This window comes from Carya illinoinensis, chromosome 5, assembly GCF_018687715.1.
Source record: "Carya illinoinensis cultivar Pawnee chromosome 5, C.illinoinensisPawnee_v1, whole genome shotgun sequence".
Lineage (NCBI taxonomy): Eukaryota > Viridiplantae > Streptophyta > Magnoliopsida > Fagales > Juglandaceae > Carya > Carya illinoinensis.
Window position 1 is genome coordinate 15,011,159 of NC_056756.1, and position 21,954 is coordinate 15,033,112.

General features: G+C 36.3%; 2 protein-coding genes across 5 annotated transcripts; both read left to right on the plus strand.

Annotated features, from left to right (window-relative positions):
* The first annotated feature begins 8,215 nt into the window (after positions 1 to 8,215).
* Positions 8,216 to 12,324, plus strand: LOC122308807. 3 transcript variants are annotated; one of them, XR_006242245.1, is made up of 6 exons: positions 8,216 to 8,831; positions 10,983 to 11,082; positions 11,192 to 11,321; positions 11,588 to 11,683; positions 11,756 to 11,972; positions 12,062 to 12,324. XR_006242245.1 is itself a non-coding variant. In XM_043122039.1 (5 exons), the coding sequence occupies exons 1-5, from the start codon at positions 8,423 to 8,425 to the stop codon at positions 11,891 to 11,893; spliced, it is 855 nt and encodes a 284-aa protein (XP_042977973.1). In that variant the 5' UTR covers positions 8,216 to 8,422; the 3' UTR covers positions 11,894 to 12,324. The 3 variants fall into 3 exon arrangements, 2 of the variants coding, with proteins under 2 accessions (XP_042977973.1, XP_042977972.1); XM_043122039.1 differs by having other exon boundaries at positions 11,774 to 12,324; XM_043122038.1 differs by having other exon boundaries at positions 8,217 to 8,831; positions 11,756 to 12,324.
* A 1,071-nt stretch (positions 12,325 to 13,395) lies between these two features.
* LOC122311342 (integrin-linked protein kinase 1-like) lies at positions 13,396 to 21,885 on the plus strand. 2 transcript variants are annotated; one of them, XM_043125882.1, is made up of 11 exons: positions 13,398 to 13,826; positions 14,338 to 14,412; positions 16,426 to 16,542; positions 17,119 to 17,213; positions 18,173 to 18,293; positions 18,405 to 18,484; positions 19,347 to 19,406; positions 19,663 to 19,784; positions 19,880 to 19,965; positions 20,054 to 20,169; positions 21,241 to 21,885. In XM_043125882.1, exons 1-11 carry the CDS (start codon positions 13,509 to 13,511, stop codon positions 21,365 to 21,367), a joined length of 1,317 nt encoding a protein of 438 aa, XP_042981816.1. In that variant the 5' UTR covers positions 13,398 to 13,508; the 3' UTR covers positions 21,368 to 21,885. The 2 variants fall into 2 exon arrangements, with proteins under 2 accessions (XP_042981817.1, XP_042981816.1); XM_043125883.1 differs by lacking the exon at positions 14,338 to 14,412 and having other exon boundaries at positions 13,396 to 13,826.
* Positions 21,886 to 21,954: the final 69 nt, after the last annotated feature.

The window sequence follows — 21,954 nt, forward strand, 5'->3', positions numbered from 1 at the left end:
TGCAACAAACCAAAATTTTCTTTACTCATTTCCCATCTGGTCTTCACTAGAAGTGCTAGATTCATATTTTCCATTAATCTAAAGTCGAGACCTCTTGATTTTTTTGGTTGGCATATGGATTTCTAGGATTTCAAAGTCATATTATTTTTTTGATCATTTGGGAATTCCAACAAAAAATTTTTAAAGTAGGAATTCAATGTCTTGTACATGGCAGCAAAAATGATGACATTGTATAAGATGGAATTGTACTAGCCATTATTCTAATTAGCATGGTCATGCCTGCTTGCAAAAGCAACTTCAATTTCCAACCCTTTAGTTTTCTCCCCACTTTCTCAAGTAATTTTTGATAATTTTCTCTTTTTGTTATGTTGAAAGAAATTAGGAGTCCTAGGTATTTTATTCTTAAGGATAAGGACTTGTATGTCAACAACTGAGAAATTGTAACTTTGGTTGCTGGGTTAGTGTTTCTTGTGATAATAGTGGAAGACTTCTAGTGATTTATTTTTTGTCTCAACCATTGCTGATATTTCTTCAGGCTTTCAAAAGTGGCTTGAGCATTTCTTTCACTAGCTTTCCCAAAGATGATTATATCATCTGCGAATAAGAGGTGCGATATTGCTGAACTATTCCTGCTCAGTTTAATTTCTTCGAAAACTTCCTCGCACTTTTGTTCTGATTATAATTCTCGATAATAGCTACATATTCAGTATGAAGAGGAAAGTGAGATAGGGTCCCCTTGTTTGAGTCCCATTTTATAATTTGAAGAAACTTCTGAGTAAGCCATTTATAAAAATTGAGAAAGTTGTTATTGTGACACATTCTTTTATCAGATTAATCCATATGTTATTATATCCCAAAACTTTCGTCACCATGAATAGAAAATCTCACTCAACAAAAATCACAAATTTTTTCCATATGAGCTTTATAGTCATTAGGCCTATTGTCACCATTTTTATTTTTTAAGGTAATGGAGCAGTTCATGAGTTATCATCGTATTTTTTTTTATGCTACAATTGAGAACAAAAGCAGTTTGGAGAGGGGAGATCCTGTTGGGCAGAGTGGATTTGAAGCGGTTGATTGATATTTTGGTGATGATTTTGTAGATAAAATTTGTTAGGCTAATGGGCGATAATGGTGTGGAGGGCTTGGATTTGAGATTTTAGGTATGTAAGCTATGTTTGTATGATTCATTTGTCTCAAGATTTTTCATTGCTGAAAGCAATTTGGTACCACTTCTATGACTTCTTTTTTTATAATACTCTAATAATGTATGTGGAACAGGGTTGTCATTCCATCCTAACCTAGTAGTTTTTGGTTAGGGAGTATTTTAATGTGCCAAAAATTTCAGGCGTAGCACTAAGAAAATCATTGTCTTGATCTGTGATATGCCTTTCGAACATATTTTCTAATAACTCTAGGACTTGTGTTTTTTTGAAGTATATATAAACCGAAAATTATTAATGAAAAAAGACTCAATAATAGTTTGGTCCATTGTCCAATTACCTGGTCCCAATTTAATGAAGTCTATCACTTTGTTTCTCCTTCATATTGTTGTTGATAGATGAAGAAATTATGTGTTAAGATCCGAGGATGCCTCTGCCATGAGATTCTAGATTTTTGATGCCATAAATTTTCTTCATTCTTCAATTGTTCTTGGAGATTAAATTGTAGGTGTTTTTATCTTTCTTGGTTCCAAGGAGTTGTGGGGCTATTTTGCACTTTGAGTAGTTCACATTCTATATTTTGGATATTGACCTAAATTTTTTCGAAATAGACTTTGTTCCATAACTTAAGAGCTTCTTTTATGGACTTTATTTTTTTGCACAACATGTGGTCGCACTACCATTGAATTGTTTGATCCATGCTTCTTTAATAATAATTTGATTGAGTGGTTCATGAATCCAAAGTTCGTCAAATTTAAGTGATGCCGTTCTTTGTTGAGTAGCTGCATGTGTGTAATAGAAACAAATGGTGGTCTGAAGTTGAAGAGGCCAGACGGTGCAGTGTTGCATTTGGGAATAGTAGTCTTCATTGTTGGTTTGCTATCCCTTGGTCTAGCCTTTCTCTTATAAGCGCATTGTCATGTTTGTTGTTTGTTCATGTGAAAGCATGGCCTGTGAAACCAATGTCGATCAGTCCGGGATTTTCCATAAGAGTTTTGAGTCCTCTAATTGATGATAAGGGAACCGGATGCCCATAGAGTTTTTCTAATTTGTCAAGAAGAACGTTGAAATCTCCTATACAAACACAAGGTCCCGGAAATGCTTGATATGTTGAATCCAAGTGGTTCCAAAAGCTTGTTTTAAATTTCGAGCTGGTGCATTGTGATCAACCAAGGGTGATATGGAGGTAAATTAAAACTAAAATTGCGTTCATATTAATATGTACAGGTTTCACTTCTACACCTGAACACCACAGAAGCAACAAGCCCCATTTTTTCTCCAAGACTGGATAACTTACAAAATGGTAGAAACCTAAGATATTCACAATAGATAAGGGGCATTCTACTGGCACCATGTTTTCTGACAAAAAAAAAAAAATAGTGTCTAGGTTATATTTCCTAATATTGCCCATTAAATTTCTAATTGCTTTAGGTCGAGTGAGTCCCTGCAATTCCATGCCATTGTCTTCATTCTGTTGGGGGAGGCATTTTTGAGCTTGTATTTTCAGGTTTTTTGGATTTTCCAAATGGGGATGGTAGTGGCTTTTGTTATGGAGATGTCCGAGCAAGTCCTTTTAATTTTTTGTCTTTCTTGTTGATCCTGACTACATCTTAAATAGCGTGAGCGCCAATGTTGATTCTTCTGAATTTTGATATAGAGGTGTTGCCATAGCTGTGATGGTCTCCTTTTCGGTTGATTTTTTTTTTTTTTTTTTTGGGCTTCTTCTTCATGGGTTGGACTTCATCAGAAGATGCAGAGTTGCATGGCCTTCTTGATAGCCTGTTTGTGTTGGGTGGGCCTGAGTGAGTGCTATATGTCAGTTCAACATTAAAAAGGTCTTTTTTTTTTTTTTTTTTTTTTTTTTTATGGGTTTTGTGGGCTTGATAGGCTTGAGCTACTTGGCCTTGGGGTGAAGGGAGGTTGGGCTTACTTGTTAATGAAAAAAGAACCCTGCCTAATGAGATTAGAAAACATGGAGTTGGGCTCACCAAATTGGGCCTTATTCTACTGGGTTTTATGTTTTGCCTGTTGAGCCTTATAACTAAGTACTGTAGATTGCATATGTCGCCATTGTGATCCCCAAGGGGAGTCTTCCTTGCCAAGCTTAGGGATATAAATCCCAACTACTGCGCCATTTCAATTATATTAGGTAAAGTATATTGAGTTTTAGTTGATATAAGGGTTAAATTCAGCCTGACTGATGGGTCAGAGCTTACAGTGAAGTAATTTATTTCAGGATTGATTTAAGTTAGTGCGGTAGGTGCTGCAAAGTTGAATACAACTGAGGAACTGTAGTGGAATAGGGAATTTGGATTGCAGAATGCCAGGAAACTTGTCAGAGTAGGGAAAAATTGAGAGATTTTCAGCTACCTGACTTGGGAGAAGTTCTTGATGATCATTTCGGTACAACTCATGTTTTTTCCACTGGTGTGTTCCTTTGTGTTGAGTACTGAAAAATTGATTGTTCACTTCTCTTGTATGTTGTCAACCATTATTTCTTTCCCTTTTGAGCTTTGTGACTGATTCTCCATTGGCTAGAAGTGGGGGGGGGGGGGGGGGGGGGGGGTTGCTGAGTATTTGGGTCTGTTGATTATCTGTTATTTGAGGAATTGTCTGAGAGAGTGCTGGGTTTGTGTGTTCCACTCGTAACTAGGGTCCAAATGGAAGGTGAGTGGGTGGAGACTTGAGATAGGTGTAGAAAATCTATGAATGCCCTAGTTTTCCACATGCATAGCATAAATCCAATAGCCTCTCGTACTTGAAATAAACCCATGTGTTGATGTTAAAAGCACTTGGTAGTGTGAAACCTTGCTTTAGTGGGTTAGTGATGTCGATTTTTAACTTGATTCTAATAAATTTCCTGCATGCTATACCAAATTGTGAGTCTTCTTCTATCTTCAAAAGATTGCCAAGTGATTTTTCTATGCTTGTTGTATTTTCCAGAGTCATGTAATCTAATGGGAGGCCATGAATTTGCTCATAAAAATCTCTTGTAACCAGGGTCCAAATGGAAGGTGAGTGGGTGGGGAGTTGAGATAGGTGCAGAAAATCTGTGAATGCCCTAGTCTTCCACATGCATAGTAGAAATCTGATAGTCTCTTGTACTTGAAAGAAACCCATGCGTTGATGTTAAAAGCTCTTGGTAGTGTGAAACCTTGCTTCAGTAGGTTTGTGATGTCAATTTTTACCTTGACTCTAATAAATTTCCTGCATGCTATACCAAACTGTGAGTCTTCTTCTACCTTCAAAAGATTGCTAAGTGATTTTTCTATACTTGTTGTATTTTCCAGAGTCATGTGATCTAGGGGGAGGCCATGAATTTGCTCAAATATCTTGTAAACAGAGTCCAAATGGAAGGTGAGTGGGTGGGGACTTGAGATAGGTGTAGAAAATCTGTGAATGCCCTATTCTTCCACATGCATAACAGAAACTTGATAAGTCTTCCAAATGCATAATAGAAATTTGATAAGTCTCTCGTACTTGAAAGAAACCCATGTGTCGATGTTAAAAGCTCATGGTAGTGTGAAACCTTGCTTCAGTAGGTTTGTGATGTCGATTTCTATCTTGATTCTAATAAGTTTCCTACATGATATATCAATATGTGGGTCTTCTTCTATCTTCAAAAGATTGCCCCGTGATTTTCCTATGCTTGTTGCATTTTTCAAAGTCATGTGATCTAGTAAGAGGTCATGAATTTGCACATAAAAAACTAAGTGACTCAATCGGATCTCTTGCAATGTTAGTCCTGGGGGCCAAGGTTTTAGGATGAGAATATGACCTTTGAAATTCCATGGTGATGGATTGAGCACTCTATGTTTGTCCTGAGGTGATTGGAATGTGAATAAAAACATATTGGCCTCCAAATCTTCAATGAGAAATTTTTGTATGAAATCCTAGGCAATTGTGATACTTGAGTGTATTGCAAATTTGTTAAGAGGTCTTTTAGCTACCAGACGACCTACCAAAGCCACATCTGATGATTTCTTTATTGCTTATGTTGCAGGTTCAAGATTGAGGTCTTGTTAGGAGAGGGCCTCAGTTTGTGTGATCAAGGTGTCCATTTCCTTTGTGTTTGAGATTGTTACTCAAGATCTTTGTTGGGATTTCAATACAAAAGAGGATGACCTCGTACAAAAGAGGGTATTCATTTTGCAGTGAGGAGAGAATCTAGTGAGAGAGTAGTTTTGTGCCATTATACTTGACGTTAAAATCATGTGTGTCAAGAGGAAAAAGGGTTGGTACACGAAATCTATGAACGACTTCGTTTACATATCACGACTCTTGCCATAACCCTACTTCTATCCAATCACATGCTCCAAGGGACTAAATCATGATTTTGCCAGTAAATTATTTTTTAGCAACAATGCACGTACAATTATTTTATAGTTTTTTTTATTTAATCATGTTTTAAATTGAAGGTATTTTTGTAAAATTATGTTATTTTTATAAGTTATTTTATAAAAATATCCATTATTTAAAACATAATTAAATAAGAAATTAAATAATTATGTGTATCATTTTTGTTTTCTCAAGAGGAGCTACTAGCCAAAAGAAGTGAGCATGATGTAGCAATGGAGAAATGATAGAAACAAAGGAGGTTACATGGTTCATGGACCCTCTCACATGAACAGTACCATATACTATTGTTGAGTACCATTCACATGAACTACAAGGTTTTGACCATTTTGGTTCTCATATTTAGTGAAGACACACTAAGATTTGATTTGTATATTAAGTTGAGATGACATGATATGAAAATTAAATAAAATATTATTAGAATTTAATTTTTTAATATTATTTTTATTTTAAAATTTAAAAAACTTGAATTATTTATTATTTTATTTAAAAATTTGAAAAAGTTATAATGATTAGATAAGATGAGATGGTTCCACTAAACATTCCTATTTTTTTGAAAAAAATTATCATTTTTTTATTATTTTTGATGTGGTATTAAATAATTTTATATTTTACTTATTTTCAATAAGAGATAATGATATCGAACAATTATAAGAGGAAAATGATAATTGGCTAAAATTAAATTTTATTTTTAACTCACTGTTAATTATTTTATGCAAGAGACATAAAATAATGATAGATGATAATAAACTTAGAGATTGCCTTCGGAACGGTACGTCCTATAAGGAGGGTTTATTGGAGACCAATAGAAAAAAAATATCTCAGCTGAGCACATGATCTCAACCTAAACCTGGCAGCACCATAGCAACGGCCAAATCACCCTTTACAGAACGAAGAAAGAATTGTTTCGATGAACAAAAATCCCTTCAATTAAACACAAGCATCAAAGAATTGTTTGGATGAACAGAATTTGCTGTTGCTTCTTCTTCTTCTTCATTTGTTGCCTCTCTCTCTCTCTCTCTCTCTCTCTCTCTCTCTCTCTCTCTCTCTCTCTCTCTCTCTCTCACGCTTCATTAATTCAATATTCATCTGTTGCTTCTTTCTTTGTTTTTTTGGTACTGTATGGTCACCGGTCTTTATATCTTCAGAGACATGAAGCAACGGTCAAAGCACCAACTAGAGGTACCACTGTTACTATTTTCTTACTCTGCATTTTTTATGGGATTTTTGTTTCAAGCCTTTGGTTTTCTTGTAAACAAGACTAATGGAAAACTTGCAGAGAAGTAGTAGTGCTGAAATTTGTTGTTTGGGTTATAGTGGTGCGTACAGCTCTTCTGGCTCAGAGTGGTGATGCGCAGATTGGTGTAGAAAATTGTGGAAAAATGACTTCAGGCCACTTTATGAACCATTAAAGATTTTTCGTTTATCATGGTGGGAAACAGATGGTGCAGAAAATTGAAGGAAAAGAAACCAAAGAAAAAATGACGATAGACTCACTTAACCCTGCAACTGCATTGGTCTCATAGGCAACCAAACAAACAGCTGGAGCACAAAACAACTAACAAATCAAGTCGACGAAAAGTCTTCAAAATCAGAGAAAATCAATTAATTGAAGTTGCTGGAGAGAGAGAGAGAGAGAGAGAGAGAGAGAGAGAGAGAGAGAGAGAGAGAGAGAGAGAGAGAGAGAGAGAGAGAGAGAGAGAGAGAGAGAAGCTTATGCATCGATTTGGGCAATTTTTCTTTTTCCTCTACAATGCGGTTGGGAAGATGTGGGCTCTACGTGGCAGGCTATTGTTGGTTGTTTTTATTTGGAGAATAACGGATATACTTGTGTGAAAATATTCTCATAAACTTATCTTCTACACCAGTTATTGGTTGAAAATTGGCTTGCATGAAGAAACCTAAAATATAAAATAATTTAATTTAATTTTAAAAAATAAATTATGAATTTAAATATTATTAATCAAATTTTATTATTCGATATAAACAAATAATAAAATAAGAAAAACAATATATACAAGTTCTAAATATACAAGTCTCGCGTAAGTCTTCTACAAAAAAATGTGAAAATTTTACTTTTTCTTAGTGGCGCCCACGAGTATTGCTAGACTATCGCCCAGCAATGATCGTCGCCTAGTACAATTTTTTTTTTATTTCTAATTTTTCTTTTTCATATTTTTTATGTAGTTAAATATTTTTAAATATTTTACTTATTTAAATAAAAATATATATCAATATACTAAAAGTTATTTTCTTAATTATTAAATAAAAAAATTAAATATATAAGCGGTCAAATGAGGGAGTAAATTCAAGTGGCATACTATCATTTTCTTTTATAAAAAGTTTGTGCAAGACATATATATTGTTTGGATAGTAAGATGATAATATTTAATTTGAAAAAAAAGTTGAAAGTTGAATAAAATATTATTTTTTAATATTATTATTGTTTTAAAATTTAAAAAATTAAATTATTTATTATATTTTAAAAAAAAATTTAAAAAAATTATATTTATGAGATGAGATAATACGAAAGTTTTGAATCTCATCTCCCTTTTATACCTATAGAATCTATAAAATTTATACGTAATATTATTCATTAAATAAATCACATAATTATTATTAGTTTTTCTCCGAATTTGACCCGTCCGTTTCACAGACCCAACTCTGCCGTACCCACCTGGCCACCACAGACTGGAGACAAAATATCACGCTGAGATTCACTAGACGGACCCAAACCTTTCGTCTCCTTCCTTCCTAATTCCACCACACCAAACCCAAGAGGCTACGCATTCACAATAGCAGCCTTTCACACCGAGAAGTCCAGCAATCCATTCTTCCCAAACTGTTCTTTCTTCCCATTTACAGGTAACCTACCCACCTACAGAAAAAGCGAACCATCATCCATGGATTCTCTCTCCTCCGTCTCGCCTTCCATTGTTCTCCGTCCCACCAGTGACCTCTTCCGCCTCCGCCGCCGCCGCCGGCGAATCTTCGTTGCTTCTTTATCCGCTTCCCACAACCATCGTCTCCGTCGTGTTTCTTCTTCTTCTTCTTCTTCTTCTTTCTTCGGCTTCTCGTACTCTCCAGAACTTCACAGAAGGAGAATTCTTGAAGTTTCTTGTAATCTGAGAAGTGGAGCGGCAGATGAAGAAGATGAAGACGACGACGACGGAAAAGAGGACGTGGAGAGGGCGCTTCACCTGGATGGTTCCATTCCTGGAACTTCGGATGAGTTCGTGAAGCGGATGTCGTCGCGTGCGTACGACATGCGTAGACACCTACACCAGACCTTCGATAGCAGCAGCTACGATGGTATTGCTTTCTTTTTATTTGTTGCGTTTGATTATGGTGCATGGTTAGCTCCAGCTGGTGCTCCTGATCGTGATTTGTGCTAATGCGTGCTATTTGGTTGGAATGCAATTCTTTTCCCTGTGCGTGCGACGGGCCGCTTCATATATAACATTATTAAGTCAGTAATTCTTTTTGGATCCCCTTCTTGACGTGGTGACTTTTGATCATGCATGATGAAAATTTGCTTCTTTACAGCTGATCAAAGAGTAATGTTTTCCCTTTTATGCATAAAAATTTTATATTTAAGAATACTTCTATTAGCATCTCAGGACTCACACACTACACTTTTTTTAATTTTTTTTTCTTTTTCTCATAACAAGCACGTGTTTTACGTATGGATGATAAAATAGAACAATTCTATTAGTTTAACAAGATAAAATTTGAAAAATTAAAAAAATTAAAATTAAAATATGTATGGTGCATGGTACGAGATGATGAGTAGCATAACCCTCGTAGCAAACACCGTACCTAGTACAGCTGCTCAAAGAGTGTTTCTCGTGTTTTACCAGGAAATTAGCAACTGGGTCGTTTAATCTGATTCTTATCCTTCATTTCATCGTGTGAAATGTTCAATCTTCTTCAAGTTTCAGTATAGATCAAATCTTCTAGCAGTGTTGCTCGACATTTACAAAAAGTATAGGAATGGTTATTTTGACTCTAAAATTAGAGGCATATACTGATATACCCTTAGGCCACAGTTACATAGTTGAAACTTGTAAATTTAACGACATATGCTTTTGAAATAATGCATACATTTTGCCTGAACATAAAGAAACGCTAGCAGGCAGAGGTAGAACCTCTCCATCCTCCTTTTGGGGATGTTAGTACAATTTCTGATGCCAAAAGACATGAACCTTGAGATCAATGAAATGCCTACAAAGAAGGAAAAAACTTTCCGGGTGTGTCCGACATGGGGTAGCTCTGATACTTCACGTAGTCTTTAGAGAGTATATCCTAGTATGTGCACAATTGCTAAGAGTTTCACCTCATTTGTTGGGCTATTTATATTGGCGGGATCCCTTGATTCTTGGGTTACTGTGTGTCCAATGGAATCCCCCTTTCTTTCCAGCCACGGATGTATTTAATGATTACCTTTGATACTCTAGCCCTTTGGTCAGATCTTTTTAGTGCTTGGTGTCATGTCCCAGTTGCCTCGCATTAAGTGCACATGCTCTGCATCTCTTCGCACCAAATGCTTCTTGCCATTTTGTCTAGTTGTATTTAGGCCTCGTTTGTTTTCAGTGTGAAAGTGAACAAGGCCTTATTGAATGTCCTACCTTCCCACTTTCCATCGTCAAGAAAAATGTAATAGAGAATGGTTAATAACAAGATAAAAAGAAAATGTTTTAGCTTCTTCCGTCTCGAGGGGCGACGTCATGAGGCCTCTCAACATAATTACTTGTGGGCGGTATGCCTAGTGCACCTTACTACCTCACCTCTTGTTGGGTGGGTACTGCTTGAAGAGGGAAAAAGTTGATGGCAGTTTAGATAAATTTCACTATAACATCACATACCTTCCAATTGGCATATTATCTATCATTACATATGAATTTTGATATTTCAATGTGTTTGCATTAAGATTGACTAAATGTCAGTTCTGTGATTTTATTCTAGTTATTGTTCAAGCCTCACCAAAACTCTTTGGCCAAAGCTGAAACACCCGTTACTTCTATTTCACTAGGTACTCTCCTTAGTACATAGTACCAAAATTCTTGGCTCAGCCGGATACCCGTTTCTTCAACTTCTCTGGGCACTCCTGAATACATAGCTAATTATGCTTATGTGTAACTTATGTACTGGAAAATTAAACACATTGGCATCTTTTGTTGTATCCTGACCATTCAATCATTTTGGTTGAGAGATATATGTATTATATATATCTATATATATATATCATTATTACTGGTACCTCTTTCTCAGAATGCAGTGTCCATTTTTATCTTGTAAATTTGAGTATTCCAAGTTTTACTCGTTCATTCATAGTTCATAAACGTTGCATTGTATATGGCAATATGCTTTATTTCTACAATTCTTGGTGCTCTGTTCATATATAATGTTATGTTTTTTTTTATGCAAAATGTTTCTCATTTCCGGTCATTTATTCGTGTACAGTACTGGAGGCCAACCCTTGGAGAGAAACTTCAAAGCCCGTTTATGTACTTGCCCAGAGGGAAAACCAATTGTGCACTATGAAAACCCGAAGGAATCGCAGGTCTCCTTTCCTTTGGTTTAGTTCCATCATTCTTTTGGATGGTTATTACTGTTGCACTGGATCAATTTTTTTGTTCCTTTTTTTTTTTTTTGGGTTCTTTCTGTAACAGCGAAGTCGAAAGGGAGCTTGGGTTATTGTTTTCCAAGGGAGGAAAGTGGACGTCTGGAATTGGAAATCAGCCCAAACAGTCAAGAACGAAGTTTCAGATGCTTGTGGAGGATATTAGGGAGGGAGTGCTAGTAAGTGATAATTAAGCTTTGGTTTACAAATATATATTTCATTGGATCATTAGCGAATACATGAGCAAGACCCTATATATTATTTGTAGATAACTGCAAATATAATGCTTAAGTCTACCATCACCGTTTGTGGCACTAATCACCCACTTGCTTCCCCACCCGGAAGCAAGTCACTCCAGTCACTATATCCCGTCACTTTCCAGTATGAATGGTCCAATGCAGGCCAAGTATCTTTTGGATGGTCAAAAACTTCATTGTTGTTGCAGGTATTTGAAGATGAAAATGAAGCCGCAAAATATTGTGACTTACTGCAAGGCGGAGGCCAAGGTTGTGAAGGTGTTGCGGAGATAGAAGCCTCCTCAGTAAGAACAGAGCAATCTTCAAATTTGGTACTGTATATGGTTCTTTACAATAAGACTCTAAATTATCTACAGGTATTTGATCTATGTCAGAAAATGAGGGCTCTTGCAGTACTCTTCCGGCGAGGGAGGACACCACCTCTACCTCAGAGCCTTGAGCTCAACCTCAAGGCACGGAAGCGTTCTCTTGAAGATGCTGAGGATTTGCTGTGAAGTTCCCAAAGTATGAAGGAAGAACATGTACGAGAAACTAACGTTATCAACACTGAAGATTGGAACTTAATAATGTAATGTAAGTTTTGTTAACCGACAGAATATACTCATTTGAAAGTGAATTATACAGCTCGAATGGAAATTGTATAATTTGGTTTGTCTTCAAAGGTCATGATGATTCCATATCTTATGAACAACTTGAAGCAACATTGATCGTCTTTCAAGCTTCACCTTTGGTGCTTGACAGTTGATCCGCAGGTGGGCTTGAATGCATGTTAGAGGGCTGCCAAGATTTGGCTGGGGAACCTCCAAAGAAATATGTAGGAAAGATATGCCCATAACAATTTTCTTTTGGCATAATCCAAACATGTTTTATGGCCACAAGGTCCACAGCGAAATAATATTTGAGGACTCTTCTTTTTTCTGATGAATTATTTGAAGACTTACTATGTTTGGATGTTGATGTGATCTCAAATTATCTGAGTTGATATGTGAATAGTAGTGTTTTGTAGATTTCATTGTGATGCGTTTGAGTGTATGAAATAGTTTGGATGAGTTTAACTTTTTATAAAAAGTTAAGAAAGGAATAGATTATATCAATAATTGGTTTAAGATGGATTGACATAATATTAACATCCAAACATAGTCTTAATGGCAAAAGAATTCCGATGAGCAACAAGTTTTGCTTAGGCTTGGTTTTGTATTTTACTCTAATTCCAGTTTTATTTGATTGAGTACTACTAAAATCACAAAAAATTACATAAAAGTAATCTCACAAATTGACGTAATTTTATATCATTCTTTAGATTTACTTTATAATAAAATTAATTTTACAACCTGACGAATTACATTATGTCACATTAATTTGTAAAATTACTTTTATATAATCTATTTGTGGTTATAATATTTCGCTTTTTGTTATAATATAAAAAGTTAAAAACTTAACTATTGAGTCAAAAGTTTTGGAATATTAAACTAATTAAATTTTTTATTTATTGGATTCGTAATATTAGTTGGCTTGAATATTAAAACATTACCTCCCGACTTTTAATACTATTATCAAAATGACATAATTTTATTGTACTGATTATATTATCATAATACTCCTAACCTTTATATCAAATTTATTTTTAAAAAATCAATAATTAAAAGATAACGTGGGAAGAGGAGAAATAAAAGTAATATTATATATAGTTATAAAGTGTGTAGATGTCGTATAGTTATTTTGAAAAAAAAATAAAATACATTATTTAAAAGAATTAATTTTTTTAATATAAATCTTATATTTATTTATTTTTTTTAAAAATAATTGTAAGATGTTTATGTACCGGTAACTATGACTATCATTGATTCATTTATCTATAAATAAATAAAAGTAAAGAAAGAAATAGCATCTGAATGAGATTTATGTTGAAAAAGTAAAACCGGACTAACGGACACAAAACTAACATTTTAGGCTTTTTAGCCGCCCCCACTCAGTCCTTCCCCACTTACTTTTATGAAAAACAGATTCCAACGCTCAAATAATTATAAATTAAAAGAAGAAAAAAAACTACTAACCGAATTCACTCAGTTAAGCGAACGGTTTAATTCCTATCCGATCCGATCGCTGGTGATGAGCTCGGACGGTCCCTCCGGAGGCGAGGCCGCCGGTAGTAAGGGAAGCTCTACCTCGGACAAGGGTAAGCAGAAGGAGAAGGAGAAGGAGAAGGCGAGGGTGAGCCGAACCTCCCTGATTCTCTGGCACGCCCACCAGAACGACCCCGCTGCGGTCCGCAAGCTTCTCGAGGAAGATCGCTCCCTCGTTCATGCCAGAGATTACGACTACCGCACCCCGCTCCACGTCGCTTCTCTCCACGGCTGGATCGACGTCGCCAAGTGCTTGATCGAGTATGGCGCTGACGTCAACGCCCAAGATCGTTGGAAGAACACCGTAAAATTCTTTTAAATCACTGCTTTTGTTTCCCCCTTCTTTCGTTTTTTTTACATTCGATTTTCTTTTTCACTTTTCTAGGCTTTTCCAAACAACCATTGCGGGTATAATTTATTAGTTCTAGTTATTTGAGAGGAGCGAATCCATAAAAGCCGGTTCAAAGTACACGATAAATTTGGGAGAAGCTTAAGTCAAGGAGTGTAGATTTGTGTGAGTCAGTAAGCTTGAGGTCAGACAAATTATTAATGCATTCGTCTGTTGTCCATCTGAAAATAGAATTGCAAGTGAATCAACTGTGTAACTCTAAAAGTACAAATTTCCTTTCGGCTTCCAGTCGCTGGACCTTTATCATGAGCAAGAAGCAAGTAGTATGACGGTGAACTGTTAACATTAGGTTTGCCTCTAAAAAAAAAAAAAGTGCTAACATAAGACTTGCATAAGAGTTTTATTGTTTTTATTTCGTTGTATATTGCATCGGATGATTAATTAGCTGGAGTTTCTCTTATGACAGCCTTTAGCTGATGCCGAAGGAGCTAAAAAGCCTAGCATGATAGAGCTGTTAAAATCTTACGGTGGCTCGTCTTATGTAAGACTACGGTCCTCCTTTCTTTCTCTAAAAGCATGTAGTCGGTAATTCTTTTACAGTAAAAGAAATGGGGGCTCTAATTTTGGTGGATAAATTCAAAAGAAAAGAGAGAGAGAGAGAGAGAGAGAGAGAGAGAGAGAGAGAGAGAGAGAGAGAGAGAGAGAAGAAGTGCAGACATCTCTCTCTCTCTCTCTCTCTCTCTCTCTCTCTCTCTCTCTCTCTCTATATATATATATATATATATCTGTGTGTGTGCAGTCTTTGCATTGGTGTTGTAATGTATCACTGATATGAAAAAAGAGTAACTTTATAGGTAAGGGCAGACAAAGATTTCTTTTGAGGATCCATTTTATGATATCTGATTGATGATGAAATGACAAAATAGGCTTCTTAATAAACTAGTGGACGGTCTGAGTTATTTTAACATGGCTTTCTTTCAGTAAGAGAGAATCAAAAGTTTAATCTGGTTTCTCCAGAGGTGCATTTATTGGAAACTTGTGTCTTTGCATGTGTATTGCCATCAAGGGTAAATTGAGGTCATGATGTTTTAGGGATTTTGGGTTCCATTAAGCCCTTGTATTGCAGCATAACATCGTTATAAGTATTTCATCACATCAATTTATAAATAATTGGATATTAGACACTATTTTTTAAGACGATGGTACCCCCAATTTTATTAGTATTATGGAGGAGGTATACCATAGTACAAACAACCTTAGGGTTTACAAAAAAATCCCACACCTAAGATGAAAACAAAGCTAAAACTTGAACTATACAATTGAGTATTTGAAACGTTTCAGGGTTAGATTGATCATTAATATATGATTTTATGTTTGAGAAGAGAAGGAGGAGAAGAACTTTGTTTTGCTTGGCTAAGATTAAAACAAACCTGTAATACCCCATATGATAAGGATATGGGTAGGTGGTGTATGGGATCCCACATTGCTTGGGAAGGAAAAGTTTGTGCTCTTTATAAGGTTCCAATGGGGCTCCAATTGTATCATTGACTAGTCCTTTTGGAGTATAAGCCATGTGGTTTGGACCTTCCATTGGGGCGTTACAAATGGTATCAGAGCTTATCCCAACCAGAAATGTGGGACTTGAGCCTTGCCACCTACAACAGATAGGCCCGACGAGGACGTCGGGAATATAAGGGGGGTAGATTGTAATACCCCATATGATAAGGATATGTGTAGGTGGTGTTTGGGATCCCACATTGCTTGAGAAGGAAAAGTTTGTGCTCTTTATAAGGTTCCAATGGGACTCCAATTGTATCATTGACTAGTCCTTTTGGAGTATAGGCCATGTGGTTTGGGCCTTCCATTGGGGCGTTACAAAACCTAATCCTTTAACTATACAATTGAGCATTCAACAAGTTTCGGGGTTAGATCGATCATTAATATATGATTTATGTTTGAGAAGAGGGGGAGAAGAACTTTGGTTTGCTTGGGAAATTATGAAAGCAGTTCTGTTTCGTTAGTTGGTCCAAAATTGTTTGACTTTGGACTGACTAAGTTGTTTTCCATCAGAATGAGCATGTAATAATGTCTGCTGGTGATCGCATAAGCGATGTTCTTGTGTATGTCCCGTATACTTGGGGCTTTGTCTATTTTATGATCAATAAAATCTCGTTTACCGATAAAAAAAAAAAATGTCTGGTGGTGTTTGGCTATGAACCTTCAAATATGATGATGCTATCCCTTACCATGTTTTTTACTAGTAGTCAGATGGAAGTTGCATAACAAGGCAAGATACTATACTTGTGTTGAGCTTCAATATCAATATGTGTAGAGTTGTTTCTTCATAGATGTGAAAACAATTTACAAGTCATATCTGACTAATTTGCTTCACCATGGAAATGCACTCTCTTGTTTGTTCTTTATGCTCTTATGATGAATTTAAATTGGCTCCATATCAATGCCACCTATATCATATTACTTCATGAAGACTTGTTTATAAGTATTTTATATTATTTTCTTTCAAAGGCTCTAATTTTGATTATTCATGCTGTAGGGCCAAAATGGAAGCCATTTTGAACCGAGGCCTGTTCCACCCCCTCTGCCAAACAAGTGTGACTGGGAAATTGACCCTTCTGAACTGGACTTCTCAAACTCATCTATCATTGGAAAGGTTTGATTTTATTTCTTGTAAGATTGGTAACGAATGAACTGTATAAGGGCAAGTTAGACAATCTGTTCCAAGTAGGTACACTGATTTTTAAAAGTCTCATATTTGCCTTCTTTAAACTGAGCCTGATGATTCTCCTCAAATACCATGACTAGGATTTTCTGTCTACTATTTTACTGCAGGCAGAATCTAATTGTTTTTTCAAGAGTTTCTAGATTCTGCCTTTTCGAAGTGAGATATTGATTTAGGAACCCCTATAATTACTAATCACATAATTTTATTCCACCTGTACCCTATACTTCATTTCCCCTAGCTAGGTAAAGTGCCAAGATGATTCTTGTCAAAGAAACAGATTGTATTGAATACCTCTGAAGTTGATCTTTGTAAGAGAGGATAGTTTCTTTGGGCTAAAATGATTTCATCTGTATTTGGCACTTTCTCGTAGTTCACTCTGTTGGTCTGGTGTGCCTTGGACTTTTTGGTCATTTTGTTTGCAACTTGAATCTAGTTCAGCTCTTGGTGTGTTTTTTTAGTCCATTTGTCAGACATACTTTAACTGATGATGACTGATGCTAGCAGGGATCTTTTGGTGAGATTTTGAAAGCCTATTGGCGTGGAACACCTGTAGCTATCAAACGCATTCTCCCATCACTTTCAGATGACAGATTGGTGATGTAAGATCCATTTTTCTTATGACATTTTCGTATAGAGGGGTTGTTATTCGTTTGTTTTATTTAATCCTGTATAAGCTGATTATTTTAGAGAAATAGTACAATATTTCCTCTGTATATCTGCATGTATATTCTGGAAGTAACTTGCTTAAGTCATGCTTAAATGTTATATCCTTTTAGATAGTGAGTCCAAGCCTGGATAAAGGCAGAGGGTTATGGCAGGTAGACAGCCAGCACATAACTTTTCACCTCCTATGAAGCATGGATCCTATTGAGATATGAGTTGGGGCATTCTGGGCATTCCCAATTGACGTAGAAAATATATGACTAGGGATATGCCCCTAGTGTGGACCAACCGGCATAAGATCCTTCTAATAAGTGGTGAGTTGTGGCTTTTAACCCCAAGGGGTTGGCCCAAGTGGTGAAGGCCTTGGTCTTGGGGTCTCACTCCCTTCAACGTCCAAGGTTCAACACCTCATGGGTGCAAACAATCATTTGGGGTCACACCCCCTGGTGAAAAGCCAGCGATTTAACCAGTTTAGTGTAGGGAAACTTCCAAGGGTGCTGTGCACAGAACCGGGGTTTACTCTACAGGAGTGGGTCCAAAGGGCCCTGCCTTAGAGAGGTTCCCCGACATTAAAAAAAAATAACATCAAGTAGCTGGGAGTAAGGCATAGTTGAGTTCAGTTATGGCTGTAGATTTATTATGAACTGTTCTAATATACAATGGAACTAGAACCAAAATGATGGGTGAGATATTTTATTTGGACCAAAAAAGCTTTTCTTTAATGATTTACCTGGCGTTTTTTCCCAAGAAATGGTGTGTCTATTGAAATTAGAAAGGCCTTTATTATTCATATGTCAACATGTCTGGAGGCCAACTATCCTCATGAAAATTATTAATCGAGTGCTATTGATCGAGAATGTAAATTACTCACCTGTTCTGCACTTTCCTGATTCAGTCAGGACTTTAGACATGAGGTTAATTTGCTAGTGAAGCTGCGTCACCCAAATATAGTCCAATTTCTCGGAGCTGTCACTGACAAGAAGCCCCTTATGTTAATTACTGAATACTTACGAGGGGTGAGTAAAATGCCTGTTTATTTTGTGTTTCAAATTGTGAGAAGTCCTTTTCAGTGATCTGAAACATGTACTTGCAGAACACTTAATTATTGCATTTATATCCCGTTATAGGGTGATCTTCATCAATACCTGAAGGAAAAAAGTTCCCTCAGTCCTTCAACGGCTATCAACTTTGCACTGGACATAGCGAGGTACTTCGACTTCTTATACCTGCCTAAAGAAAAATGCCAGGCCTGTATCCCTAAGTTATGATTACTTGTGCATCGTAAATAGAAGCTGTCTAAGTGGGAAAGTTCAATTAAGCCACACCTTTTTGAGGTTGTATGAAATAACTTTGTGTGGAGACACAGTTGTCCATAGGGGTGGGCAGCGGGGCCCCGCACCCAGCTACCCTGCCCCCGTTCGCCCCGCCCCCGCATGACGGGGCGGGGTACACCGCCCCGCATGGGCCGACGGGGGCCCCCGCCCCGCCCTCCCCTCACCTATATATATATTATATAAACATAAATATTTATATATACAAAAACATAAATATATGTTTATATATATAAATATATATTTATATTTTACAAATTGTGTATATATAAATATATATATTATAATTTGTTAGACTTGTTCACAAATTATGCATTAGCAAATTTAAAAATTACATAATTTTTAAATTATAGTCATATTTACAAAATTTAAATTTACAATTTAGATCTAAAAATATATTTTTTTATCACTTTTAGATCTAGAAATAATTTTTTAAAATAATAAAATATAGTTAATATTTGAAGTGAAAATAAGGTGGGGGCGGATTGGGTATCCGCCCCGCACCCCGCCCCGGGGATGCGGGGGCGGGTGGCAGGGAGGAAAACCCCACCCCCGCACCATGCGGGGCAGGGTGCGGGGAGGGGGAACCCTGCACCGTATGGTGCGGGTAGCACCCCTAGTTGTCCAGAGATTTCATGCCCAATTTGAGTTTATGGAATCATACCATATACTAAGAGAAAGATGCACCCTCTGTGAATTCAGTTGTTATGCCAATCTTATATAAATCTTATGTGGCAGAGGCATGGCTTATCTTCACAATGAACCAAATGTCATAGTTCACCGGGACCTAAAACCAAGGTGAGTTGGTTTTGTATCTGATCTTCGTGAGTGTACTATATTCTGTGTTGTACTGGCAGCTGAAGATGCTATACTTTAATTTGTACCCTTAATGCATCTTCATATTGAGGAGATTACTGTTCTTAGGTGGATTGCTTCTTTACCCAATTGAAAAGGCACCTTTTATTTCTTTCTCTGGCTTCCACCGTCAAGAACATTAGTGATCTTAATATTGGGTTTTCATTTTTACCTTTTGAAATTTGTTTATCAATTTCAGGAATGTACTTCTGGTAAATTCCAGTGCTGACCATTTGAAAGTTGGAGATTTTGGACTAAGCAAGCTCATCAAGGTTCAGAATTCTCATGATGTGTACAAGATGACCGGAGAGACTGGAAGCTGTGAGTGTCTTAACAAAGTTATTGTAGCGGATAGAAATTTCAATACCGAATGTTTAAATTTTTTTATATCTTTTTGGCATGGCACAAAATGAAAGATCGGTATATGGCTCCTGAAGTTTTCAAGCATCGGAAATATGATAAGAAGGTTGATGTGTTCTCTTTCGCCATGATACTGTATGAGGTAATGCTACTTTCTATACAGAGTTCGAGTTAAGACATACAAGTGTTTGACATTATTTCTAATTCATCACATTCTCAAACCGGTTCAGATGCTTGAAGGGGACCCACCGCTTTCAAATCTTGAGCCTTATGAAGCAGCCAAATATGTGGCTGAAGGACACAGGCCTACATTTCGCTCAAAAGGATACATCCCTGAACTGAAAGAGTAAGTTTGCCATAATTTCCTGTCAATCAAAAGGTCATTGAGGAGTTGGATCCTATTTTGTTTCTTTCTTCTCTAATCAATTAATTGAATTGAATCCATGATTTTGTGGTTGTTTGACTCCCTCTCCCTCCCTCCTTCACGGCCATCTTGTCATCTTCACGGCCATGCTCCAAGTTATTTACCATCTCTCTTGTCCTTGTAACTCTTTTAACTTAACTAATGTCTCCTTATGCAATGATTAATTGATTCGGGATTGCTTTCATTCTTCTTGCCATTGTTTTCCCTTCATCCAATTTGCTATCTGTTTTTATTCCCTTTTGTTTTCTCTTTTCCACATTTTGTGCTACATGTTTGAGCAAATACTTTGATATCTTATTTGGTAAAAATATTGATTAATATAGCCATTGGGTATATGGTGCATCATACAACCTATTACACCTCATTCTGCTCCTACTCTCTCTCTCCCACCCCTGCCATCCTTCGGGTGGAGAATCTGGAGATGCCAATGTTGAGAAAAAATGGGTATCTCAGCACATTTAGGGTTGTTTGGATGTTGCAATGGTTTGATCTCATCCCATCTCATCACATCTCAACATCAAAACACCACTCAAACATACACTCTTCAATTTTAAAATTTCAACATTTTCATCTAATCATTACCTAATCAATATAACTTTCCCAAACTTTCAAAAAAAAAAAAAATCAACTTTTTTAAATCCAAAAAAATATATATATATATTCTAACAATATAACTTTATAATATTTTTATTTAACTTATTTTCTCTTATTTCCCAAAACTCCATAAAATATCATAACTTAGACCATTTCACTAATATTCACAAATCATTTCATTACTATTCACAGATTTTTCATCTCATCCCATTCTCCAAGTATCCCCTTAGTAGTCCTATTCAACATTGTTGTAATCTTTTCAGCCAAAACTATTCATGTTTCTCAATATGCAATTAGGATATTAATATTTTTTATATTTCGATTACTTACTATTGTGTTGATCAGTCAAAAAGCTTTTTAGAAATTATTCTGATCTCCATTAGGACTGAATGATTTTAGGTTAACCGAGCAGTGCTGGGCTGCTGACATGAACCGAAGACCTTCTTTCTTGGAAATCCTCAAGAGGCTTGAAAAGATAAAGGAAATCCTACCAACTGACCATCACTGGAGCCTATTCAATACATAATATCCAAAGTCCAATTTGTGTGATCAGTTTGTGGATAATATAATTGCCATTTCTACCGGTCCTCTCCTGTGCCTCCAATCGAGCAGATGGGGATTGTGAATAGACTCAAACTGGTATTTGGCAAGGAATGAAATAGCTACTACTGAGGTTACGAATATTCTGTTTGGAATCTTGTCATGAACGGATAGATGATGTTGATTAATTTTCTCATTTTCTACAATTATCTCGATGTGAACAACCCTGTTTTCAGAGTCTCGTCCAAATTGACATGTATGAAACTTTTCGTCCTTTGACCTTAATTCTCTTTGCTTTTTTTTTTCTTTTTTTTTTTCGTTTAGTTGTAATTTGTTTTTGGTACCGAAGTGGATTTGAGAGCAGAGAACATGCAACATCTAGTATATCTGGCTCTTTTGGCGTTCTCTTTTAACAGTTAGATGTGGGTTAAGCTCCCATATCCTTTGTGTAAAAGGAAGTATTTGCTTAAAGTGAGGATTTTCTGTATTTTTTGTTGCTGTTAATTGTTACAGTTGGAGCCTTGTACTTGGTGTCTAGTAATTAGTAGCCGAGAACGATTAATTAGCTTTACC

Bases quoted from the DNA above. Each gene is read 5' to 3' on its own strand.
- LOC122311342 (XM_043125882.1), top strand. From the start codon at position 13,509: ATGAGCTCGGACGGTCCCTCCGGAGGCGAGGCCGCCGGTAGTAAGGGA. The intron at 16,543-17,118 runs GTTTGATTTTAT...TGATGCTAGCAG, and splicing joins ACTCATCTATCATTGGAAAG to GGATCTTTTGGTGAGATTTT. The intron at 19,785-19,879 runs GTGAGTGTCTTA...ACAAAATGAAAG, and splicing joins GACCGGAGAGACTGGAAGCT to ATCGGTATATGGCTCCTGAA.
- LOC122308807 (XM_043122038.1), top strand. From the start codon at position 8,423: ATGGATTCTCTCTCCTCCGTCTCGCCTTCCATTGTTCTCCGTCCCACC. The intron at 8,832-10,982 runs GTATTGCTTTCT...ATTCGTGTACAG, and splicing joins CGATAGCAGCAGCTACGATG to TACTGGAGGCCAACCCTTGG. The intron at 11,083-11,191 runs GTCTCCTTTCCT...TTTCTGTAACAG, and splicing joins AAAACCCGAAGGAATCGCAG to CGAAGTCGAAAGGGAGCTTG.